We start from the raw sequence: 25,104 nt of genomic DNA, 5'->3' as shown, positions 1-25,104 counted from the left end.
TCTGCGTAATCCTGAAGCCCAAGAAAACCTCCACAAGATCTCACGCAGTTGTCAGCAAACCAAACCACCTACGAAGGAATTCCTCTCATTGGAACAGGAGGAAACAGGCACACAAACGCTCATCCTGTCCAACAAATACTGAGCATCTTATGCATCTATTTGTGCAGCTATTCCCGTTTCCATAGAGGAACGGCAAGTCCAGCATTCTTCAAGTGTCTTTGAATACAGTGTAACAATTCCTAAGAAATACAGAACACTGAGAAGAGATCACGCCGCTCTCCTCAAAGGCCAGGTAAATACGAATATTAGCGAGAACACAGAAGGAGGTTTTGCAAAAGACAATCCTGAGTTTGCCCAAATACTGGGGCAAAATCAAACACTTCAAAAAAGTTCCTGATACTGCCCCAGTTAAACTCTCCAGATGTAATTTCTTTTGTAGCAATCAGACTTTACTTGTTATTTCATATCCTAATCAAAACAAAACAGACAAAAATAATTTGCTTACTGAAGACACTTTTTTCTTAAAAACTGTCTTTTTAATTCTCTTCCTCTCCCACTTTGTGCTCCATTTAAATAGCTAATGACATCACAAAGCAGCTGTGCTGCATTCAAGCCGAGACAGAAAAACAACTGTATTGGAGCCTTCCAGCGCTAATAGGAAAAGTTGAAACCTAATTAACATGCTTAAGATAGCATTATGGATATTTCAAATGATAAACGCTAACCCAAACATATAAGCTATCACAAACGCAATGGATAATTTTTTAATCTTTTTAATCTAAAAATATTCTGGTGTTCCTACATACTGGCGAGAAAACAATCAATACCATTTGCAAAAATGCTTGCTTTTCTGTTTGGCACCTGCTTTCTTCTGCTGTAAAAGTATGCTTCACATCAAGAGTTTTACCACTAACTCTTGAGGTGGGTTGAATCAGAGCAACAGTATTTCTGGAGATCAGATCATCAATATATTGTATGATTCCTGTGTGGCTATAGGTAAGCAATATAATGCCATCTTCGCATTTTTAAGAATATTTCAATATTTTGTCAGCATTCCATATATTTGCAATTATGCAAATAGCAGACTAAGAAAATACTTTTCTACTTTTAACATTAAAAAAGATAACTTTATGTACAGAAATATATACGTTCATTTTTGTAACAGCTATAGTTCATGTGATTATTTGTGAATAACCTATATAAGCATAATGCTATACTGTTTGAAAGCAGACCCTAAATCCTTATTCAGGCACCTCAATAGTTAGAGACAGTTCAAGGTTCCAACAACAGAGGCTCCACCAAAGTTGATAAACTCAGCAGGGGAGCAATAGCTTTAGAAAAACGGGGATCCCTATGCTTTGCAACATAAAATTCAGATATTTGTATTTTAACACCCTGGCCACCAGAAGGAGAGGGAACATAAAATGTAGTACTGAACAATGATTTTACTAAGTCAGGTAGAATAACAACAGGAACATGGTAAAAATAACAGACAGCCCTCATCCCTCACACTTCTCTCAGGTAAAGTTCTCTGATCGGCCAACAGCCACCAGCATTGATCACCTAAAGGCAGAGTTCAAGTAAAGCTCTACTCAGGTGCAGGGATCCCCGTGGCTATTCTACCCACTGGGTGCATGAGCTACCAGTGAGATGCACCTGTAAGAAGCTCCCATGTAGCCAGCACAACTCTAAGGGCAGATTCTATGTTTATTTGCCAAGATACTAGGGCATAATTATGAAAAAAAAAATAAAATTCTCTGCACAAGGACTATATTCATAGTCCAGACATTTGTACCAAACCACCAAGGATCTTTCGCATATGATAAAACATGTGAAGACTGTATTTGCAAATTTAATTTGCTTTCCGATCTGTAATTTGTGCAGGGGTACTAATTCACAAATACTTACATGCCTTATATTCCATAAAGCAAACATTACCCAACATATGGAAAAGACTGACAAAATGCAACACTTCCCATAGGTATGTCTTCTGAAGAAATCATATCTATCAAAAATGTGTTTTAGAAGTAGAAAATGCAAATTTTGCTGCTTAAAGTTTAAAATGAGTTAAATCAGGACTAACAACTGCTTGGATTGCTCCAGTACCACCACCTTACACTGTATCAGTGGTACTTTACGCATTGATGCACTTACCTACCGCAGGGAAATTCTATAATGTAAAACTGCAAGAAAAGACTATCTGAGTGATACTGAGGTCAGGTTTTTCTACCCAGAAAAAATATTTACATAATATATATTCAAAACACACATTAAAAAGAAAAAAAAATCCATATTATCATGTAGATTTCAGAAGAGAAAACAATACCAGCTGTGTCACTGGACACTCCTATCCAATAAAAACAATACAATTCTGAAATAAGTATAGGAAAAATTAAAAATACAGTTTTACCAAAGTTTGTAGCCCTGTTTCTTCAGCTCCCATGTTTCATACTTCTTGGAGGAGCCACTTAAATTCAGAAGTGGGATTCAGAAAGCTGATTCACATTCCCAAAACATTTGACCCATTTGGAAAAGTAGTATTTGGAAGATTATGGAGTCCTTACTGTGTCTGGCACCACAAATAAAGCACCCACCTGTGTCCACAGGGTAAGAATAAAACAGACAAACTTTTTTAGGCTACTTGGAGCAACTGAAAATAAATTTCTAAGTATTTAAGAGTTGTAAGAACAAAAAACAAAAAAGGAATTGACCATTTTACATGGAAATGGAAAAGGACTGACATATGAAAAAAAAATCTCTGCTGGCTAGCTTTCTCAATTTAAAAAGGAAATAAAAAATCAAAAAAGGGAGAAATAATGATCAGCTGTTGGAAAAATGGCTTTAATGAGCACTTGTAGCATCACATTAAAACACCCAATTTGCTTAATAAGTAGGGAATGCGAGTTAAAACTACAAAAGGAGTGTGAAACGCCATGCTACAACAAAAACTCTAGCTTCAGAAGAGGATAGAGTGCACTGAATTTAAGTAAAATTCTATAGAGAAATCTACAGTAGCTTCCCAGGAAAAGAATACCAAATAATGTATCCTCAGCTAGCGCTGAACTGCACTTCCAGCCTCCTGATACTCCAAGCCCTCAAAAGTAAGTGCTTACCAACATTTCAGGTCAAATTTCATCATTTCTAGATGATGGAGATCTGGGAAAGGGAGAGAGGGGAAAAGCAGGGGGAGAATGAGAGAGGAGAAATCAAAACAAACATCTATCAGAAACCGTGTTTACTGTTAGCTATGTATTCCTAGCTACCCGTATATTAGGACAGCTGTGATCAGCAAAGCTAAACACACTGGCCTGTCTGGGGATTTTGGAGCTTCTTTTGTTATTGGACGGAAGGTTAAAAAGGAAAAGCAGTATTAGTGCGACAGGCCCTCCTGGCCAGATGTGAGAATCAAAATATATGCGTAGATACCCAAGAGCTGAAGCTGTGAACTGAAAGGCAAAAATGGTTGCTTTACGGCAAAAGCCATTTCTTTTACAAAGTCTCCACATTAAGCTTTCATTTGCTCTGCAAATTCCTGCCAAGGTAAGTGCCTGTTAGAGAAATGCATACATTGTGCAAGGAAACACCCTTCTTTTAATAGGGCAGAATCTAGAGGAATTCCCCTTCACTGAGGGATTCGTTCTAGGCTGCAAGATGACTACCTCTTCTTCAGTGGCCTCAGATACTATAGTCGGTCTGTCACCGACTGCTAAATAGAGCAAGGTGAACTCCTATGCTAAAGCAAACAATCACGTGCAACTCTGCACTCTGAGGAATTAATCTTCCTTGAACTCTAAAACACGAGCTGTCTGACAGAGATATGGCACTGAGAAGACTGTCTAGACATTTCCAAAAAAAAGGGAAGGTGTATCTGGTAAACATTTGGGACACATGTATCACACTAACATTTAGGGACCTGGATGTAGTGGGTGCTCCCTCTTATATTTTGTTAGAAATGAGAATAGGAAGGAGGAAACACTTTAGAAACATATTTCCTGTACAAGCACATTTAAAAGCCACTTTTATGAAAGGTACAGCCAAGGAGATCGCAGCACCAGAAAAGCTCTCCTGGGTCATCAGTTCCAAACCCATCACAGCATTGCATCATATAACCCTTTTTGTAAACACACAGAGAAAACAGAAGAGAAACTGTTACTTTTTCTTTAAAATTAGCACTTGTACAAACTTGAATGGAAACCTCTCAGACTGGAGTAAATGCACTGAAATGATATCTCACCTAGGCAACAGCCCCACTCCCCAAAATATTTTGTAAGCCTCACACAATGCATGAATTCATTTAAAACGATGGTAAAGGTTACAAGCAAAGAATGTCTTATTAAAATGTCTTATCAAAACCAAGAGCTCTAGGGTGATCCCTGGTCAAAGATTTCACACAGCATTCCTCAGGGTATCTTCATCACCTCTGCTAATCCAGAATATCCAGAATGTTTATTTTCCCCAGGTGAAATCACTGAACTTTACATAAGCAAACAGAAGCTAATTTTTTATCCGAAAAGCAAAACAACACAAAAAAATAGTATTTTTAGCAAACATGGTCATCTCCTTCTTTAGAAAAAACTAAAGATTACTGGAACATGCCAAACAAACAAAGGATAAACAATAATAATAATAACAATTTTTTCCAACTCTCTTTATAATCCATTAAAACAAACAAACAAAAAGTCCTCAGCAAAAAGCTAGCAGCAAATTTAAACATTATAGGATATGTTAATAAAACATAAGATTACAATAAAACTAACACAGCTGATAGAAAGTAATGGCTAAAAGAAAGATATATCCAAGTATCATCCATCTAACATCCCAGAACAATTTTTAAATTATAGAAGGAAGAAGAATACTTCTGCTTTGCTTCTTATTTCTTTGAATCACCGTTTTTAGTGATCAGTCAGTTGAATACCACATACACGTTGGGGAGACCATGTATTTCAGTATAATGAAACAATGTAGTTATCTTTAGCATCTACAAAAATAAAACCAGCACAGAACAGATAAGTACATTTCAAAAACCAAAACACAAAAACAAGACTTTGGAGTAAGGATGTTCTCAGCAAATCACCTACAGAACAATAAAGAACAAGAGAAATATTGCAAAATTTTAAAAATATATATATATGGTTATAAAATAATCAATCAAGTGTGGAGATGGCCAGAGCGCCCAATAGTTTTTTAGAAAAGAAGTTCATATTTAGAACCTGCTTGTCTTTGGAAAAGTCTGGGAAGAATGAACAGTGCTGCGATGTTACAAAAGATACAAATATTATCATGCGATATATTAACAGAGATGTTATTTGTAAATTACAGGAAATAACTAAAACAAAGGAGAAATTCTTCCTCTCTACCAGGCAAAGATAAAGCTCCATATACAATTTTGAGCACTAACAAATTAAAAAAACAAAAAAGACTAAATTGAAAAAATCCAGAGGGAACAACAAAACTAAAAAGTTTTCTGTTGCCTTGTTTGTAACAAAATATGAAATTTGAAGTACAGTTAAAATAACTGGAAAGATTTAGTCTAGAACAGAGAACATGTTATGGAATAGGAAGGAGGTAAAACATAATAATCTTAAAATATGCAAGAGTCTCATAAGGAGGACAGTGATTAACTGTGCTTCACATCTACAGATGGCAGTACAAAAACTGATCAGCAGGGAAATTTAGATTATATATTGTTAGAAAGTTGATCCAAATAAAGTTTATTAGGTTCCAGAACAACTTGGTGTAGGAAGGTCACTGGGACTTTCGAGAAGACTACAGACCAACATCCTGAAAGGACTTTTTACTTATTTTTGACTCTGCACAAAAATGGCAGACAGATAACTAACGCTCAAAATCTCTTCCAAAACTACTGTTTAAGTCAAATAAAAATGTATCAACACATAACCTAAGTTGGCAGCCTTGTTGGAAACAGAGGTCAAGATTTTCGAAGTTAACTAGTTATTTTTGGTAGATAATTTGCAACGTAAAGACAGCTATACTTGCTCACCTAGCCTAGAGAAGTTAATGAGGAAGTGATACACTTTTCCATTCTAAGACCCACGGATCCCCACTGCATAGCCATATACTGACCTGCAACTGTCCATTTGTTCACTAACATTTTTATAGAAGTAAAACACTTTTTCATCATCATAACTACAACCCCAATGAGAGTCAAGGGTCATCTTCAAACAACATTATAAATCTTAAAATTACCTAGATTAAAAGAAAAGTGGGTTGGAGAGGGATTTCTGTTTTGTTTTCAATTGGACATGAGTTACACTTCTTACTCCACTCAATTTTACTAGGGAAAACATGGAGCATCTTTCATTCCAGCCACATCTTCAACTGGACTTGTTCACAAAGGAACAGCCTGAGTCACATCTTCTCCAGCCTGGCAACAGAAACAGCTATGGGAAGTGGTGAAGTCTGTCTGAACTCCAAATCCATCCGAACTAAATAAAAATAGGAAGGTCACTTTACCCACATATCTCCTCTTATATTCCAACCCACTGCTCTAGCTCTCCAGCATTGCAAGAAGCCAGCTCTCTCCTATTTGATTGTTGCTGCCCATCGTTCATAGTCATTCATCTTAACAGTTCCTGGAAGCAGGGAGCAACTATATATATCCAAAAGAAAAGCTGAAGAAAATGCCAATCTCCCTTCAGAGTCAACTCTCAAACAACATCTCAAACCAGCTACTAAAGGAATAAAGTTGAGTCAGGGACAAGGGCAAAATAAGGCAGGCATGCTGATACTACACAGCAGGAAAAAAAAAAAGACTGAAACATTCCGATTTTATTACAGAACTAATTTAATCAAAAATCTGGCATGAACTCAGCAAAGCTGTACCCTAGAAACCCACACACATTCATGCAAACCAAATTTCTATACCAAAGAATCATTCATTCACACCACCAACCTAGCAACCCCCCTTAGCCCCTAACAACTACTTTACCTGTGTAATAATTTACCTTCAACCTTTGCTAAAAATCCATTGAGGGTTTCCTTTCATCCAGGTGGGTGAAGGGAGAGAGAGGCTACCACATAAAGAGATGATACTGGCTAAGATTCTGTAGTATATTGTTTTCAAAATACTGCAAGAAAAATGCACACAAAAAATACACAATTTGCAAAAACAACCACTTCCTCAACAACCAGAATTCAGTGTTTTTCAAATACAGATGTATACAATGTTTCCTTTTTACTCCTATTTTGTTTGACATAATCCATCAGAATTCTTAAAAACCTGTTTCTTTAAGGTGTGTTTTTATTCTTCCACTCTTGAAAAAGAACACACCAATGCTTTTAATTATCATCCTATAATTGTTCTCTTCAAACAAACCTTGAACAAACAATACAAGGCTACTCCTGCCAACTCACTGACCACAGTTCAAAGCATGTGGTAATCCTGTATTTTTAGCATTTGAGTATTTTTCATTGTTATGTACTGTTTAGCAGAAATCTCCAGCATTCCACATGGGACAACTGTATTTCAAAATGCTACTAGTGTAAAAATACTTCTAGTGTACCATACAATGTCTTTTTACTTCTTTTATTTCCAAAGATGTATCTTTTAAGCATGCTTTCTGTAGTACTTAGTATTTTATTTCAAACTGAATACACAGGAATTCCAGTTACCAAGCACACAAAAGAACAAACAGTCATAAAACTGAAGGAGAAAAACTTACGGGTGTTTCAGGTTTATTTTTCCATAAAACATAACCAAAGGCTGCTTTGAATTTGGCAGAATGGACCATCTCTAATAAAGTTTTACCTACAGTCCTGACTGGATTTAATTACACAATAGATCAGCAGCAGAATCTGTAATCTTGACAAAGCAGAAAATCTCGATCAAGTAGGTTCTAAAGCACAACCAGCAGCTAGATGCCTTATGAACAGGACACCAATGAACAGGAGGAAGGCATCTAAATTGAGCTCTATCAACCTTGAATGTTTAAAGAGCACAAAAACATCTGTAAATATTTTTAAAAGAATTTACCGAATGCCTCCTTTAGGCAAAGTTAGTTCAGGTTGATATATTTCAATAAAATGTTTTGCGTAACACAAGATTAGGAGGTAGATTAAGATAATAGTTTTGAGACCTTTCATTTCCACAAAAGATTTTTACTTAAACTTAAATTCTCTTAAAGTGTTTTCAACACAAACTTTTATAACATTAGGCTAGTCCTAGGGCAGGTTAAAAGACAGTATAGTGGAGAGAGCTTACAGTTCAGAAACACCAAAACTTCTGCAAACAGACAAAGCATAGCTTTATTATACAGCAACAGGAAAGAGTAAGTGCTCTCAGAGAAAATTAATTCCCTAATAATTAAGTGTAGGTTACTTAGATAAAATGCTTTTGGATTTCTATCTAAGTAATCCAGAACACACTATTACAGATTAAGCCAATCAGTTGGAATGAATTCAAAGCTTTATTTAGTTACACAGTTGTCTTTCCCTTTTCATGTCTAAAGAAAATATATAAAAATCCTAAAATAAATGAAAATATGTGACTGTTAAATACTGTACTTAATCTGTACATTTAAAACTCTGACTTTCAGTTTTTAATCATCCTTTACTATCTGCCTTCTTAACAAAAAGCAACCCCAAATCTTCCCAGCGCATCAGCTGTCACTTACACTGAAACAAACAAACAAACAAAAAAACCCACAAAAACAAACCAAAACCCTTCTGCCATTCTTGTCTACTCTGAGCCACTCTTTAAAGCACACCCTGTCCAATGTCCCACAACTTTTTTTTTTTTTTTTTTTACCTTAGGTGTTGTTCAATGGAGAAACTCTTTCAGCTGGTGCTTTTTGCTTGCTCCTCCAGCTGCCCAGTGGCATGCTTTCCATGACAGATGCTCTGGCTTCATTCTTAACATATGTTCCAGATGATAATTCCATCTTCTTTTCTGGATAACTTTAGAGCCAAGGGGTTTCTGAGCTGTCTAATGAATCTTGGCATCCGTTATAAATTCATTCAATTTAATACATAGTATTTTTCTAAGGCATTTGCTTTCAAAGGCACTTAGATGTCTGTACCTTTGTTGGATTTCCAGCTTTCACATCCGTATGTTGAGATGGAAAGAAATATCTGACACGAAGTTTTTCACCTTGGTCTTTAAAACGTGGATTTTCATGACCAAACATCATTTAGATGGTTAATGTTAGCTGTTGCCTTGTCAATTTGCAATGCTAGTTCCTTACTGATATCCCGAAATGACAGGCACCTTACTATCAAGTTGCATAACTCGATTCCCCCCTTCTTATATTCCTTTACTTTCCAGCGTGGTGTCTGACTTGAGAGTTTCCAGGGATTAATTACATTTATTTAGATTTTTTCTTATAATTACATGATAGCAGTGTAAACAATAAGGAAAGAGAATGCTTTTTGTTTAACTTCATCGTCCAAGCACTGAAGGACGTGTGGTGTCTCATATGTTTCTGCAATTACCACATAATTTTTCTTCAGTAATTTGACTGTAATTTTTATTTGTTATGGAAACTTCTCACAATCTCACAATTGACTTAAAACTACCGGTCTCTCCAATGTAAACTTTCAGTACTTTTTCTTGCATAAAACTTTCTATTTTTCTTTTTTGGTGATATTACTGAATTTAGTGATAGGTACTTTGTTTCTATAACAAAGTTGCTCATATTCCTGGCTTATCCAACACATCTTTTAAATATGTCTCCATTTTTGGCACTTTTCTCATTTAAATCCACCTTTTGCTATCCTTGACAGGTCCACTAGCTGCTTAGAAACCTCAAAAACAGTAGCATTTACCACCAACTCTTTCAACAAAGACCACAGAACAATTGTGGCCAAAGGAAAGATGTAGCAAAACTAACAACAGACTTTTACACTGAGAATAACTAGTAGCCAGCGGTATTAGCCAAAAGGAAAATACCTGTAAAACATTCTAGTATCTCTCATCTCAAGATGAATGAGGACTTAGGGAAAATTCTGTCTTTAGCTGCTTTGTTGAATTGCATCTTCCTGATTTTAACTCTGTAGGGCTTTGTGTACCCTAAGAGCATCTATATTTAAGGAGTTAATGCATTTTTAAACACCATTCTGTTCTTGTACAGTACATTCTAAGCTGTATTTAATAATGTGTTCCCCAAGCATTGGTTAAATTATGATGTACCAAACTACCTTGGTAGAGAGTAATTGTTGACATTTATCTGTTTTGAGGAAAGATTAAAATGTTAATGAATGGATTCATTTCTGGCTTTGTGCATTTAAAAAAAAGCACACCCTAAGCAAAGAAATATGAACAGATTTTCACAGAACTCCAAAGAAAACAAGATATTTGAAGCATTTTAAATATGTCACACTTTTCATAAACCGTGATTCTAATCAGTAAAGAAAAATAAAACTTCTGCATTACAGCTCAAAATACCTTGATATCAACAGTCTATCAATTATGGCTGGTTTTTAGGAAACAAAAAAGGTTATTAATATGCTAAAGTTCTAATGCAGGTTCATAATTTACTACAAAAATACAAATTCTTATTGTGAGGCAATTTACAAGTGACAATGTTTGAACTGAATATGCAGACCTGGGACTTTTTATCCAATACTCCCTTTATTATATTTTGCTTTTGTAAGGGCATATCAGACACACTACGGAAGATCAGTCTGTGATGCTTTGGACTTATCAATCCTTGTGTTCTCTCTCAATAAAAAGAGGTCCAATATTTTACCAGCTCTTAAGTAGCAACTTGTTAACTCTTTTACAGAAAAATTCATTACAAGAAATCAACACAATAAATTCAAGTTAAAACAACTCCTCCATAGAAACATAAAATTATTAAAGTATGTTCATAAAAAAAAAAACAAAATATACTTTAATATTAGCGTTTTTAGAATATAATCTTGTTGAAGGGGGTCAAGCTTTTACTACCAGATTTTTGCTTGTCTACAGCAGAATATATAATCCCTTCTACCATTACACTCAACATTGGTGGCATTCCCTATTAATGACTATACTAAACACTTGGAAAGCTGGCACGAATAAAAATACTGCGCTTAGACTATGACTGCAACTGTTTCCCTAATTCATTCTTTGTAGACCAAATAGCAACAGCTATTTACAATGAAAAGGGTGCAGGTGAACTCATGGTGTCAGAAAGGATCCTTACAAAAGCTGGCTTTTTTTTTTTTTTTTTTAAAGGAAGGAGAGCTAGTGTTATGGCTGTGCTAAACAGGACACTACAAGATTTTTGTGTGTCTGCAGAATATGGTATGTACTGACCATGAGATTCATTTATTTGGTTTAGTATCTGCATAGTTGCCCAAGCTGCTGCACATAACAGCAATTCCCTGTCTCCTTTGGAGAAAGGATTTTGGATCAAGTGAGGGAAAAGTTCATCAGCTCTGCATAAGCCTCTTTGTGCCAACAGCAGTTCCACATAAAACCCTATGTAGATGGTGTAAAACTAAATGTGTAATATCCTGGCTGTAATGGAGAAACATCTAGAGGGATCCGAAATACAAATGTTTAAAACAAAACTAAAGTATTTATTGTGCAAGATCTATTCATAAAGATCTTCAGCCTCCTCCACATTTTGGTAGGTAACCAAACAAAACTAAAAGTAGGCCTGCAAAGAACGAATTTCAACCAAAATTATTGTCACAGAAATTCTATCAAATGTAGTAGAAATATAGCAGAAACTCTTTGGAAAATACAAGACGCATAAAAATTAACATTATCAGAATTTTCACAGACTGTCCACCAACTCAGGATGTATATTCAGAGACCAGCTCGAGATACATATTCTGAAGTCTGAGAGCCGGAAGTATTGTATAAATCTTATGTGTGAGTAATACCCAGAAGCAAGCAACCACAGAGTCACTAGCCTCAGAAGGATACCTGTCTAACATAAGCTTTGGGTATCATTTTGCTTAAAATACTGTTTTTATAAAGCTTTCAAACACTAAACCCAAGAGGATTACAAAGCTGCAATCCAATGCAAGACCACTTACGTCATTTAAATTAAGGAAGCATTTGATGTTTCAGACATTAGTCAAGTCCTACTCTGTTAAAATTACTGTTTGTTTACAAATTATAAACCTGTGTGAATAGGAACTAGCTAACCTCTTGGTGACATTTTTTAATTAAATCAAGTTTAGGGCCAGCACATACCATAAATGAATGGCCCTGTTCTAAACACGAATTACAAACAAAACCATCTCGAAATACAAATTAGTTCTGTGGCAATCTGGCTGTTGTTACAAACTGTTAGGTGCAGTTCTGTAACCAATTTACTTTTGCAGAGGCGCAGGCTGCCACTAAAAGGGAGCTGTCCTGCCCCTCCTCACCTCCCGTCGCTCACTCCCACTACCTCAATTGCGCCAGCACTACTGTTCATGCAACTACACGGCACATCAGGTCAGGGAAAGGATCCTTCAGAAAGCTAGCCAGGAAAATAAAAACAAATTAATTTTCAGCCAGATCAATGTCCTGGATTGATTAACCATGTGACCATTAGGAGCCAACACAGCAGAGCAAGAAGAGGACATGACACTTCCCTGTTACAGTAGCAGCTTCCACTTAATACAGGTTTCAAGTAACCATGGAACTGCATCCCTCAGGGGCAAGCTCACAAGCTCCCGATTAAAACACACTAGTTGCTGCTGTTTCTCAAGATAAGAATAACCTTGCTCAGAAAAATTTCCGATGTATTAGTCAGCATACGCAAACTGGCACGATATTATAAAAGCAAACATAGTTCAAAACAAAGTGACTGAACACTAGCTTTAAAGTATTCAATAGTGTATGAAAACACACTGGTTTATAAATATTTTCACATGTGTAAAAGTTATACCACTAATATATCTGCACAGTTTCATCAGGTCAAAAGAGTGTAAAAATAAGTAGAGATGTCATTATGCTCCTGTGGAATACTCTTCCAGTGATTTACTGCTCACGTATTTCTTCAATTCTCTCAGGAAAACATATGGCAAAAAAACTAACCTTAAGAACTGATAAAGAACCATCCTTTCCTTGTACTTTATTACAAGCTCTTTGTATGACCCTAACAGTTTTCACCTCTCCTGCAACATATTGGGAGGATAAACAAAAGCCACTGCTTCTCCATCAGGCTGAACTGAAATTACTATTAGGCTCATTCTGTTTAAACAGTTACATTTACAACAGTGAAGACTGCATGATTAAGCACTCAAAGTTTCACAAATTCACTTTCAGGAAGCCTATGAGGTGAAGCAGCAATACTATTTCCATTTACCTGAGGGGAACTGCAATGTGGACAAATTAAGGTAAAAATCTGTAATACCTAGTGCCAAATTTAAGATACTCTTGGCCCTATTCTTTATATGTTTTACCATATTACAGCACTTTCTTCATTACAACCATAGTTGTCTCTGAGTTTATTGCAGTCAAGAACATGCAGCACTTGTATAAAGTAGACAGTGTATCTCCCTCTAGTTGGTGCCTCGTTAGCAGCTATCTGTGAAAACTCCGGTTTCAGTAACTTTCTTAACATGACAATGTCTGTAAGAAAAAACTAGCAAGAGTCTATTTCCAATAAAAGCTTTACACTTTAGCCAATCAAATGTGAATAACTGAGGATTATGTAATTCAGAATTTCAATGTAAAAAATGTTAACAACAATTAGTAAAACTGCGGACTTCCTAATTTTACACTGTTAATATGCTACCATATTGTTATTACATGTTTTTGTGGCGACTACTCCCAAAAGTCCTTAAAAGACAGCCAACGTTTTGCCAGCGAACCTTTGAATCTGTGTTGAGAAAGGGCAAGTGTTTTCTTATCAGCGTGCCAGCATCTGCTCCTTTATACATTTTCCTATAAGTTTTAAGAAAGCACTCTGTAAGAAAGCAAAGTAATAAATTCAGATTTTAAGGATAACAAGACAGTTCCAACCAATCGGTTACAAAGAAATGTACTTGGAAAGATTTATAAAAAGCAAGCTAACACTGCCCTGATTTGCAGTGGGAGTAATCAACAACAACAGAGACTAGCTGGGGTATAGTTAGAGATGGTACTGAAGAGGACTGGAAAAAATGAGACTGAAGGTACATCTACATTATCATTCATTTAGATAAGGAACATACTTTTAAAGCAAATCGCCCAATTATCAACTAGGACAAGGTTTGGTTTACACCGCAACCACACCTAATACATTCCAGCTGCTCAGAGGCACTGCGTCCACACCAAGAGACTGCAGTGCGCCCAAAGCAAAGCTCCAGAAACATGGATAGTATGGACACCAAAACCTAAGCACCAGCTCCTCCACTCTGTAGATTTGCTCCTATTTGCTGCATTACATGCTAACGGAGATGTACCCTGAAACCCAAGAAATTCTCCCAGCACAGGTCAAATAATGTCTGTGCTGCTGAAATTGAGCAATACTGTTTTGCCTGCAATTTAGGAAAGATCAGCCTGCTATCAGTAAGTTAGAGGTTGAATAAATCACAGACGCTACCACCATCTTTCCATATTTGGTGGGGAAAAACTCTCCCTTTGTCAATAAATTGTACAGGCATTCATGAAGTAACATAGGGTCAAAAATTCCTCTGAGAAAATAGAAGGTAACCAAGAGAGTACTTGAGTCGTTACAAAACCTTTTTCCATTGTCCTCCACCTTCTCTTCATTCTCTGAATCATCACTAGCCTGATCTCTTCTCACTTTTTTTTTTTTTTTTTTTTGCCATTTCAATTTGCAGCCTCAGTTGTCCCTTTGACATTCGTTCTCTAAACCTTTGGCTTCTCACTCCAGTCCTAAAACTCTTTCAGGATCTAGTATCAAGTCACAGCTATTGACCTTATTAATATTTTTGACAATTACAGGAGGGGTAGTAAATAAGAATGGGGTCCCACCGAGGCACAAGCTGACTGGCCTAGCTGAGATGAGAAGAAAGGATGCACAGATTGCCTTTGAAATAAAAGAAGGCAAAAAGACACAAGAGATACTAATTTGTTGGACTGGCAGTAGGTGCACTGAGGGAAGAGGACTTTTTAAATGAGAAATCAAAATCCCTGGTGTTGCAAGGAAGTTATTGTTACAGTAATGAGATCTTCAGTGTGAAAGTGGTAAAAACATAAAAGGCTCAAAGTTTAGCCTACAGATTAAGGTACACCACATGTATTAAATAGTGTAACTATGTAAGCTTTAAATAAAACTATACATTTACGTTTTAAGAGAAAGCATGTATTGGAGAACAGTTCCTCAAAGTCTTCCCAAACAGCATACTTTCGACATCTGCCAGTCACATAGTACTGCCAGCCCAAAAAGGTTGCGAGCACGAAAAGGACAATGAATTGTTAACATCTTGCTTCTCCGATCCTTGTAATAGAAAACATCTCTGCTTCTTTTAAAAGTATTATCCCCATGGGTAACACACTGGTATGAAGAAGAGCACTAGAGAAAACATTCAGACCATGAACAATAAGGCAGCATTCATTACACACCAACTAGAACAGATATACAACAAAACGTAACGCCAATATATCCAGAACACTCCAAAAAACATTGCCTAGATGTTTTTCTGTGTAAAAAGCAATCTGTTATAGTCAGGAATAACAAAAAGCACTCTTCTACCATAAATCTCAGGACATGGGAAAAGCCAAATGACTTCTCCCTTTTCCTCTTCCCCCATCCCAAACACTAACGTGATAAGCACCAGAAACAAGCCTTTATATGGCTATTATAAGCCACTGAAAGAATGATAACAACAGGGATTCTATTGACATACTGAATTTGTTCAACCTGCTTTTCAAAAAACCTACATATCTGAAAATCAATAGCACTGAGGTCAAATATGTTGATATTCCCATGAATGTTCCATGCTAATAACACCCTGTTAATACAAACATAGGATTAACACTTTTCTCCCTTCAAATCACTGTCTTCTAATGTATTATTAGTAGGAACTAATGTACTTAATCAAAGAACATGCAAAGAATTTTATCCACTACCGTCTACCATACAGTTCCTTCTAGAAAAGAGCATCATTTTTACCAAGCAGAATCACAAATGTACAATCTTTTAGAACTGGAAAGAGGCTATATTACAGCTAAATTGAAACCAAAACAAAATTTTGAAAGAACAGGAATTAACCATGAAGAAATTTCCTAAACTGGTATTCAGCAAACATATTGCACAGAAAAATCTCAAAATTGAATCTCTTGTGTCTCAGGCTTCAACTACGATAGCAAATTGCCTTTACCTGCAGAAACTAATAGTTCAACATTGACAGCTGCAAAAACAACACTCTCAACTTTACTGCCTAACAAGTCTCCAGAATAAAAGGTTGTTTAGCAAAGAGAACATCCCACGCTCATCCTAGGTACATCAAGTTAAGATTTTTATGGGGTTCTGACCTTCCTTCAGGAGCCAGCAAGTTGAAAAAAGGACGGCTTGGCGCTCAAGCACAAAGCAAATGGGACAGGGAATGGGACACGGACAGCCTCTCTCCTGTCCCAGTGGGGTAGATGCAGGGAACCAGCCTCCTTACACACAGCTCTCTGTTCAGAGCAGATGGGGACACCACGTAACTGTGGCTTTGCCTATCACAAGCAGCTTTACAGATTTACCTAAATCCAATTCTAAACTGAGTGTATGGTGTAGAAATCTCTAACTATTTGATAACATAAAATTTTTTATACATACAGATGTAAAAACATTTGTGTAAAAGACCTGCGTGCTGTCATTTTTTTCTCTTTTTGGTCGGCTCCTCATGGCTGCCTCTCTTATATTCATACACTAAATTTATGAAACTTTACAGTGATTTGTATCTTCTATTAACTAAATAGAATTAGAGTAGAAAGATTAGAGTAAGAAAGGCTCTTTTTTTTCTCCCCCAAGTGGTTCATCAATGAAGACTTTCTTAAACTACTATTTGCTAAAGACAATTAGAAAAAACAGTTTAAATTTCCTCTACTTCATGTAGCAGATGTTCAAGATAGTCTATTCGAATTTGTCTTTGTTAGAGGTGTGCTAAACTACTCAAATAATTCAGACAATCTGCAAACAAGATTTCTGACAGGTTGTGAATAACAGTCAGTTAGTACCATAACTTCTGAAATTAATTTTTCAATCAAGGCATTCCCTTCTCCCCCCCCCCAAAAAAAAAACAAAACAAAAAACCATACTGCATAAACTCAACATCCAGTCTATATTTCCAAAATTTACATCTCTTTGGTGCTGGTTCATCGGTTCAACTGCAAAACCTGATGTCCATTAAATTGAACTGTCGAACTCTTTTTCAGTGTTTTTCTTTTTTTGTAAGACATGTTACCCTGAGACTGTAAACTATTTGTCCTATAAATAACAGTTCTATTCCTATCTGGAACAATGTATTTATTCCATATACAGTCCAACTACTTATTCTTCTCGGTAGGAGATAAAACAGCACAAAATACTTTCCACGCAGAGCTTTTTCTTAACATTCTCATGATATCTGCATCATTGTTTCAAATGCAAAAAATGAGAACAGACCAGCAGCTGTATTAATCTCATCACAATAAATGAAACACATCTTATCCCATAAAGTCTGTGAGTTTAGAAACGTTAACACTACTTAGGATTATTAAGATAATTCAATTATGAGTACTAAGAAGGTATGAAAGGCTGTATTAAAAAAAAAAAGAAAAGAAAGAAAAAATTTAAAGGGAGACAGAAAGATATTCCAGTATTCTAATGACACACTGATTACAGAACAACCTCATAGAAAAGCTTCAAGAAATCTGTTTTTATCTGCCATCTCATTACATCTTAAGTTATCGTGGTTAAGTCATATCTACTTTAAACTTCAGTTATCTCTCTATAAGATGGGTATAATAGTACTTCCATACTTCATTTAAGTGTTACGAGATAAAAATGAGGACATCAGAAACTGGGAAATTATAAAAATGTTGCCCACCTGAGCAAGTCAGATATATTATCTATTCAATATAAGTAAAAATATATAATAAAAGCATGTAAAGATTGTCATGCCAAACAGTATGTCTAATATCTCGTAACAGCTGAAAGAAATTAATTTAGTGTGCTCCTTGACAGATAATGCTGAAAGTTATGAAACCAAAACCATTTTGATCTAGTGTTACTGGACAAAGAATAACTTAGTGCATATTGCTTCAAACTAAAGGCACACTCTTTCAAATCTCATTTGCAAAACCATCAGTGGCACAGATAGGATTGGAGAAATAATGAAAATCTGAGATATATCATTCTGGAGTATGAATCTAGAGAGCAAAAGAGAAAATTTAACACACTTGAATGCAGCAGCCCTACAGAAGTCTGGTAACTGAAGTATAATAACAGAAGCAATGACTTAAACCGAAAACATTTTGTTCTGTCTTTAAAATAATGATTTAACCATCTTGTTACGTAATATGCATTAGGCATATTCTCCCCAAATGAAACACCCTTACTCTTTTGATAAAAAATGTTAGTTGACATGTTAAATTTAAAACTGGGTCCCTTAAAAAAGTTTGCATCTGTGTCAATTTTTCCTTTGTCCCAAATGATCTTTTGGTAACATGATAACAAAGACTCTTAAAACTTTTCATATGTTTAAACTAATTGAAATCTTGTGCACAGGTTACATATAAAGAAATTAGGTTGCAATTAAGCATGGTTATTAATGATTGTTAAATCTAATTGTTGTGACTATTATAGACCACAGACGAGGTCAACTCTACAACTCAGGAAACTTTAACTTTAAAGAAAAAAAAAATCACCTGAATTGGATAGATCAAAAACATCTTTAGTAATGATACAGCTCTATGCATACTAAGCATATCCATCCATTTAAAAAATAGCTGTTTCCAAACTGATATATTAAAAACATATCCCCCATCTGTAACACATTCAATTTTTATTCATTTCAAAATACTAAATTTTGTAATCGTTTAGGATGACACTTTGTAAAACACTGTGCTTTAAGCAAACCCAAAATGTAAAGGTAATTTCAGCAATTACTCCAGAGTCCTTACACTAATTGTATACATATTAAATATACGTTTTATCTCCTGTGTGTCAGCAGCAAGGTTTGGATCAGTACATTTCAGATTTTTAGTCAAGATCACTTCTCTTTCATCTATATGCATTAGAATGAGAGAAAGCAGGTTATTGCCTAAAAAGGAAACTCCTACAGGAAGACAACACATCTCTCTTCTAATCTGGCTACTGGAATAACTGGAGAACAGAAAGAATAAAGGAAAATGATTATTCTCTCTGAAACATAACACTGGGCCACTAAATTACAAGAGTATCTTTCAAGCAGCGCTGGACACAAGGCCCCAAGATACTTGGTTCTTTTCACTAGATCTGAGACAGTATGTCACAGAAAACCACACGACCATCTGTACAAAATACATTCCCACTACTCTCTTGACTGAGCAAAGTCCATTTTAGGAGGCTGTTCAGCTGTATATCAAAAAATCATTTCTGTCCTACAGTACTTGGCCCCCTGACTTGGACAAGTTATGATGTCTCATAGGGTACATCTACATCAGTACTTTAGTTCAGATAAAGAGAGCACTTCTGCAACAAGTCTTCCTATCACCCTACTTACTGCACTTCGGTTTGCTTCATGAAACAGTCTCAGAGTGCACAAACTTGGTTTCTTTGAGATGAAACTAAACCACAGGATGCACTCCAGGAGCTCTACAACTGCTAATGGGCTACATGAACAGATGGGAGCAAGTCCTAAATAACACCCACTTCACCTTGCAAATGCAAACAGTGTAGATATCAGGTCCTCAGCATCAATTGTTTTGTTCCTTGGATCTGCTCCCGCTGGACCACACCACTTCCTCAGGTGGACCCAGCCACTGTGTTTCAGGGTCTCCTTTCTTCTATGAGATGGGACCTGACCGTTCCTGAGCTTCTCAGCCTTCACTTCCTCTTGGGTTTCACTTCTTCTGTCATCCAAAGTTCGCACCTGTAGCCTGTCATCTCTACCAGTCTGACCATTCAAATACAATAACTTACTTTTCCTGGATACCACCTACTCTTGTCAAATTGAAACAACTTCTCATAAGACTACTCAAAGCCTCATGGTATGATCATCCTTAATTAAACAAACTTAATTCCGGCACTTCTTATCTTTGAATGCTGGATGTTTTCAGAAGTGTAACACTTTAATGTAAATACATATATGGAATTTCTTAAGGTTAGTCTATTAAACATGCACAGAAAAATAGAACATTGAAGCCAATCATGTAGAATCACATTAACTCTTCCAGTGCTCAATAGCAGGATTAAAAACTTAGACATGTCATGCCCCTCTACTATTGTACTAGATACAGTACTAGAAGATAATAGAGAATAGAGCAACTGTTTTCTCAGAGCATTTCACAGCCATTAGGAATTCCAATACTCTGCTCTACAAGTCCCTCTCCTCCCCAGCCTTCCTCTGTTTGAGTCTCAACTCAGAGAGGGACATTAGCTCAGCTTTTAGCCCTCCCCTCTCATTCCTATATTCCATTCATTTAACTCCCCTTTAAAATCTACATTGTTAGCTAAATACTGCAACACAGTTCTTCATCTCAGCATTTTCAAATCTTCCTCACACTCCTTGAGTGGGCACTAAATCACAGAAAGAGATTTTATCTCTTCTCTGTTCCTTATATCACAAACCTCCCTGACTGCTGAAGGGAACAATTTAAAAAGGCCCTAGACTATGTCCACATGACCAAGTAATTTCGCATAACAGAAGCAGCTAGTCAACTGAAGCAGCTGGTGCTGAGGCCCCTACTTTTACACCACATGCAGTTTAGGAATTTTATTTCAGATTAAATTCAGTCTGGTCCCTCAGATTGAATGTTACAACATGCATGTGGTTCACGGCTGTCCAAAAGGCCAATCATTGGTTTGTACTTTTATGTCTCAGATGGGGGCTGGAATTCAATTTGGTGTACACCTGGAGAGGAGCTACCAGTTCAGTTTCCTACAAAAGGAACCTAGTCTGTACATGCCAAAACTACTCCGTGAACTGAACTAATGAGTCTCAAGTGGAGCTGATCAGAGAATCCACTTTAAAACTATATTAGCATTACAGTTTACCCAAACCCCTGATGCTTCTTGGTATAGAGAGAATATTTAGCTGCCAAAATCAGAAGCATCTACCGAACATATACAAATTCCAACTTTCAGAATTTAGATTACATTTAGATACTTTTACTGGCAACAATAATATGTGCGTATATGTGTGTGTGTATGCATACAAATAAAATAATAATAATATTTATATATATATAAATATATAAATATAAATGTATATATACATGTATATATGCATAACAACTCTGACTCTCTTGCTCCAAAGCATGGTCAAAGTAAAAACTGTAATTAAATGAAATGTGTAACTGTTGAATTAAATGATTACAAATTTTTGATATCTGAAAACACTACTGCTTTGTTTTCACTCCTTTGTTTTCAGAAACAAATAAACAAAATGAACACTTTAATTCACCAATAACCAAAATAAGCTAGATACAGAAAATTCTAAGCAAAAGATTAGATCTAATAAAAAACCCCTCACCTAAACATACGCAGTTACCTATAGCTAGAAGGGGGGGGGGGAACAGAACATGTGCTCGAAGTTAATTAAAATGAGGAAAAATGCAAGTCATGAAATGTCTTTACTTAGGAAATAATTACTAACATAATTGACATCAAAATGTCAACTTAGCAGGCTTTTCTTTAATTAATAGATTGAAAAACAACATGACGAGGAAAACCTTTATTTTACATTTTAGACTTTCAAACATTCAGTAAGACATTTTGTTTCACTGTACAGAACTACAGACCTTTCCTGGACCCCAGTGATTAATACAAGCATATCAAGTGCTCACAGAGTTGATACCAGGGTTTAGGTGAGAATGAACAAAATTATGTGAAGGAATTGCTGTTATGTAATAGAGAACTGTTTTGATCATTGTAATCACTTTCTCATCCATTTGAAAGAAATTATGTGAAATAATCAAAAGAGGAAATCAGATAACCAAACTGAGCAGATAAATTATTTTTCCTTTCTATCTTGTTAAAATTTTAAATAGTTCATGTCAAGCAAAATTTGACTTTTTATATATACGAATTCCAAAACAGGAAGCAGGCCTTAAGCTTCACGTAGTCTAGCATATTTTCATCTACATTATGTATAATGCATCCTGAAATACAATTATGGAGGAATAACAACAGAATAATAAACTTTATTTCTAATTTTCCTGGCTTCTTTGACATTTAATGTCAGTCTACAATAACAAAGCTGATAAGGATCTTTGTCTTTGCACACTACTATTGAAACAAGTATTTCTCAGTAAATTAAAGGGTAATTTTGTTCACAATATTCCAGACCAAAACTTTCCAGGCTAGAATCACATAAGCTCATGGCATAAATCACCTTTTAATCCAGATCACGTTCTCTCTGCGAGAAGAGATGATTTTTTTTGGAAACATGTGCATAACCACAACCCAAAGCAGGACAGCATGAAGCACAGAAGACTTCATCCGAAGTTTATTACATGATACAAATGCCAGAAACTTCTAGAGGTTTCCCATTCATCAAAGCCTAATATACAGCAACTTTCCCAAATTTACAAATCACATGGTGACAGATTATAAAATGACATTTCAAGAATTTACAGGAATTTAAATGTAACAGAAAATTGTGCTTTAGACTGGGCTATAATTAGGAACATATTTTTTTTACTCATATGGCTTCCAGGTCTACAAAGTAATTAAGTACATGCCGAGCCTTACACAAGTAGTATGCTGACTTCATGGGGGCTACTTGCATATGTAATATAAGCTTAGCCAGGGTGAATGATTTTGGCATCTAGGAAGTTTCACACAAGGTATTGCATCTACAACAGCTTCAGGCAACCTTTTTCTCAGCACCTTTGTTACTGCTTCTTACAGCTGCCACCATAGCCTACTCAGTCTGATACACAGGTGACAGCAGCTGCAGCAGCAAGGTTAGCTGGGAATTACCAAGTCCAGCTTCCTATTTACTGTCAGTTACCCCTATAAACAAGGGCAGTGCAGAAGGTTAAGTATTAACAAGGTCAGATTAATTTGCTGTGGATGAGAAAAGATATCAAAAATGCTCATATGTGTGACTGTATAATGCTACGGTGCACAGAGTGCTATACATCAGAAGAACTTTCCATTAACGTCTAGAACTTACCCCTCTTCTGAACCCAGCCTTCCTTCACAATGGTAACATCGCTCATGATGGCTCCACTCTGAACCCCCTCCTCAAAAGAGTATTTCTTTGAGTTATCAGCTTGTCTGTTTGGCTTCTCTTCTGCAGCTCTTTCCAGTTTCTACTGATGAGTCAGCCTGGAAGCAAATATTAGAGAAAGAATTTAAGGTTTCTCTATTTTTCTCATTTGACAGCCAACAATGTCTTTGTTGATGTCTTCCACTGACTGAGCTCATATTAAAAATCTGCCCCCCTCTTTTTTTTTGTAATTAACCACATAACAGAATCATGTCTCTAGTCTTACAGTGTGTTTTCCATGAACACCCTACTACTTAATAGAAGCAGAATCTGTTAAATAAGACATCTGGCACTTACACAAACTGTACACAGTAGAATTCTCTTGCATTAATGCACAGGATGCCTTTAAATGAAAGGATGCCAATACTGGTTGACAGGTCTAACTTGCAACTTACAATACTTTTAACCATCTCCACATTTGTCAGAATCCATGTAATGGGTAAATGGTTCTATTTTTAAGACTTCATTGATCATATCAAGAGTGCAAAAAAAATGGAAGGAAAGGTTCTTTAAGGAACTTAAAACCAAAGCCTTAAGTGTTATGGATATAGTTATCTTCATAACCATAGAATTTGTATTAACCAATTTACCAGCCACACAATTAAAAAAAAAAGCTTGAATTAAAAAAGAAAATAGTAAAGGCTGTGGAAACAAAATATTCTTCCTGTTTCCACTGTAGCTTCATTATATGCAATATAAACCCTTAACTTAAATAAGCTAAAAGAATAGCAAATCTGCAAGTACATTAGCAGAAAAACAGCTTCTTAGGAGTACAGATTAACCAAAAAAGCCAATGTTTAGTTTATGAAAAGAAGAAATGCATATTCTCTCAAGGCTTTAAGCCAGGCAGCAACAAGAGTGCTCTTTTTCCCTACCAAGTTCAGTTTGCAGGGGACGGAAGGGAGGTTAGCCCTAGAACCAGACATGCCACTCTCAGAAGCCACAACTCTGTCTTCTAACCACCTTACTCCCAGATGAGGTAACAGCTGGGAAGAAGAGATAATAGTGCTGTAATCAAGCAGGGAGTGAAGCCAGAGGGCAGGAAAGGTTTCTTTTTGCCAGCAGACCGCCTTTCCCCTCCATCCTTCAGAATAAAGAGAAGAAACATTCAAATAATTCAGATCTGGAAAAGGGTGGGCGAACTGAGAAAAAGGATTTCTCTGATGGTGGAGAAACGCCCTTCTATGGCTACGCACACATGAACACGCGTGTACACAGCCCTCGCATGGAACTGGAACACACAGACCAGTTTAGTTCTATCAAATGCAGCAAATACATATCCATTTAGTTTATCAATCAACAAGTGTAAATATGATAATATGCAACACTAAAATAAATACTATTGTGCTAGAAGCAATTTGTGCAATGAATGAATGGAGGAAGGAACAAAAAGTCAGCTGTTATAAGCCAAACAATCATAGACTAAAAATTGAACTGTTATACATATGTAGGTTATTTCTTATTTATCATTTGAAAAATGTGTATATTCACCACCCAGCAGCTAGATGGATGGCTGCTTCTGTAGGGATGTTGTGCAAAATAAACTTAATACAAAGATTTTCTCCAAGTGGTATGCAACAAAATATGCTAAATAGCACAATTATACAAAAAAACAGTGTGTCCATTTTACAGTTTTGCTTTCATTGAACTTACTTTTCCAAAACCATTCATTATTTCAAGTACAGAAAATTAAAACCCACAATGTTGAATTAATTCCTACTTCAAGGCCTAAATATTATTTAAGACAGTGCCTCCGAGATATCTCCACAGCACTGGCAGGTACAACAGTAAGACTATGCAGGCCATGCACAACCTTTTGGGTGT

At 36.1% G+C, this 25,104-nt stretch overlaps 1 protein-coding gene across 7 annotated transcripts in view; it reads right to left on the bottom strand.

Annotated features, from left to right (window-relative positions):
* Positions 1-25,104, bottom strand: part of AKT3 (AKT serine/threonine kinase 3) — a 164,894-nt gene that overhangs the window by 128,978 nt on the left and 10,812 nt on the right. For 5 of the 7 annotated variants that reach the window (XM_067293338.1, XM_067293343.1, XM_067293340.1 and 2 more), the window contains exon 2: positions 23,185-23,339. In XM_067293338.1, the coding sequence (XP_067149439.1) occupies positions 23,185-23,230 (46 nt within the window). In that variant the 5' untranslated portion in view covers positions 23,231-23,339. Of the gene's footprint in view, positions 1-23,184; positions 24,131-24,155; positions 24,171-25,104 lie in introns of those variants that run through there. The other 2 variants (XM_067293339.1, XM_013943866.2) reach the window with 2 other exon arrangements.

The sequence above is a fragment of the Apteryx mantelli genome, chromosome 3 (assembly GCF_036417845.1).
Source record: "Apteryx mantelli isolate bAptMan1 chromosome 3, bAptMan1.hap1, whole genome shotgun sequence".
NCBI lineage: Eukaryota > Metazoa > Chordata > Aves > Apterygiformes > Apterygidae > Apteryx > Apteryx mantelli.
Note: the sequence above shows the minus strand (reverse complement) of the source record. Positions and strands in the feature narration are given on the sequence as shown.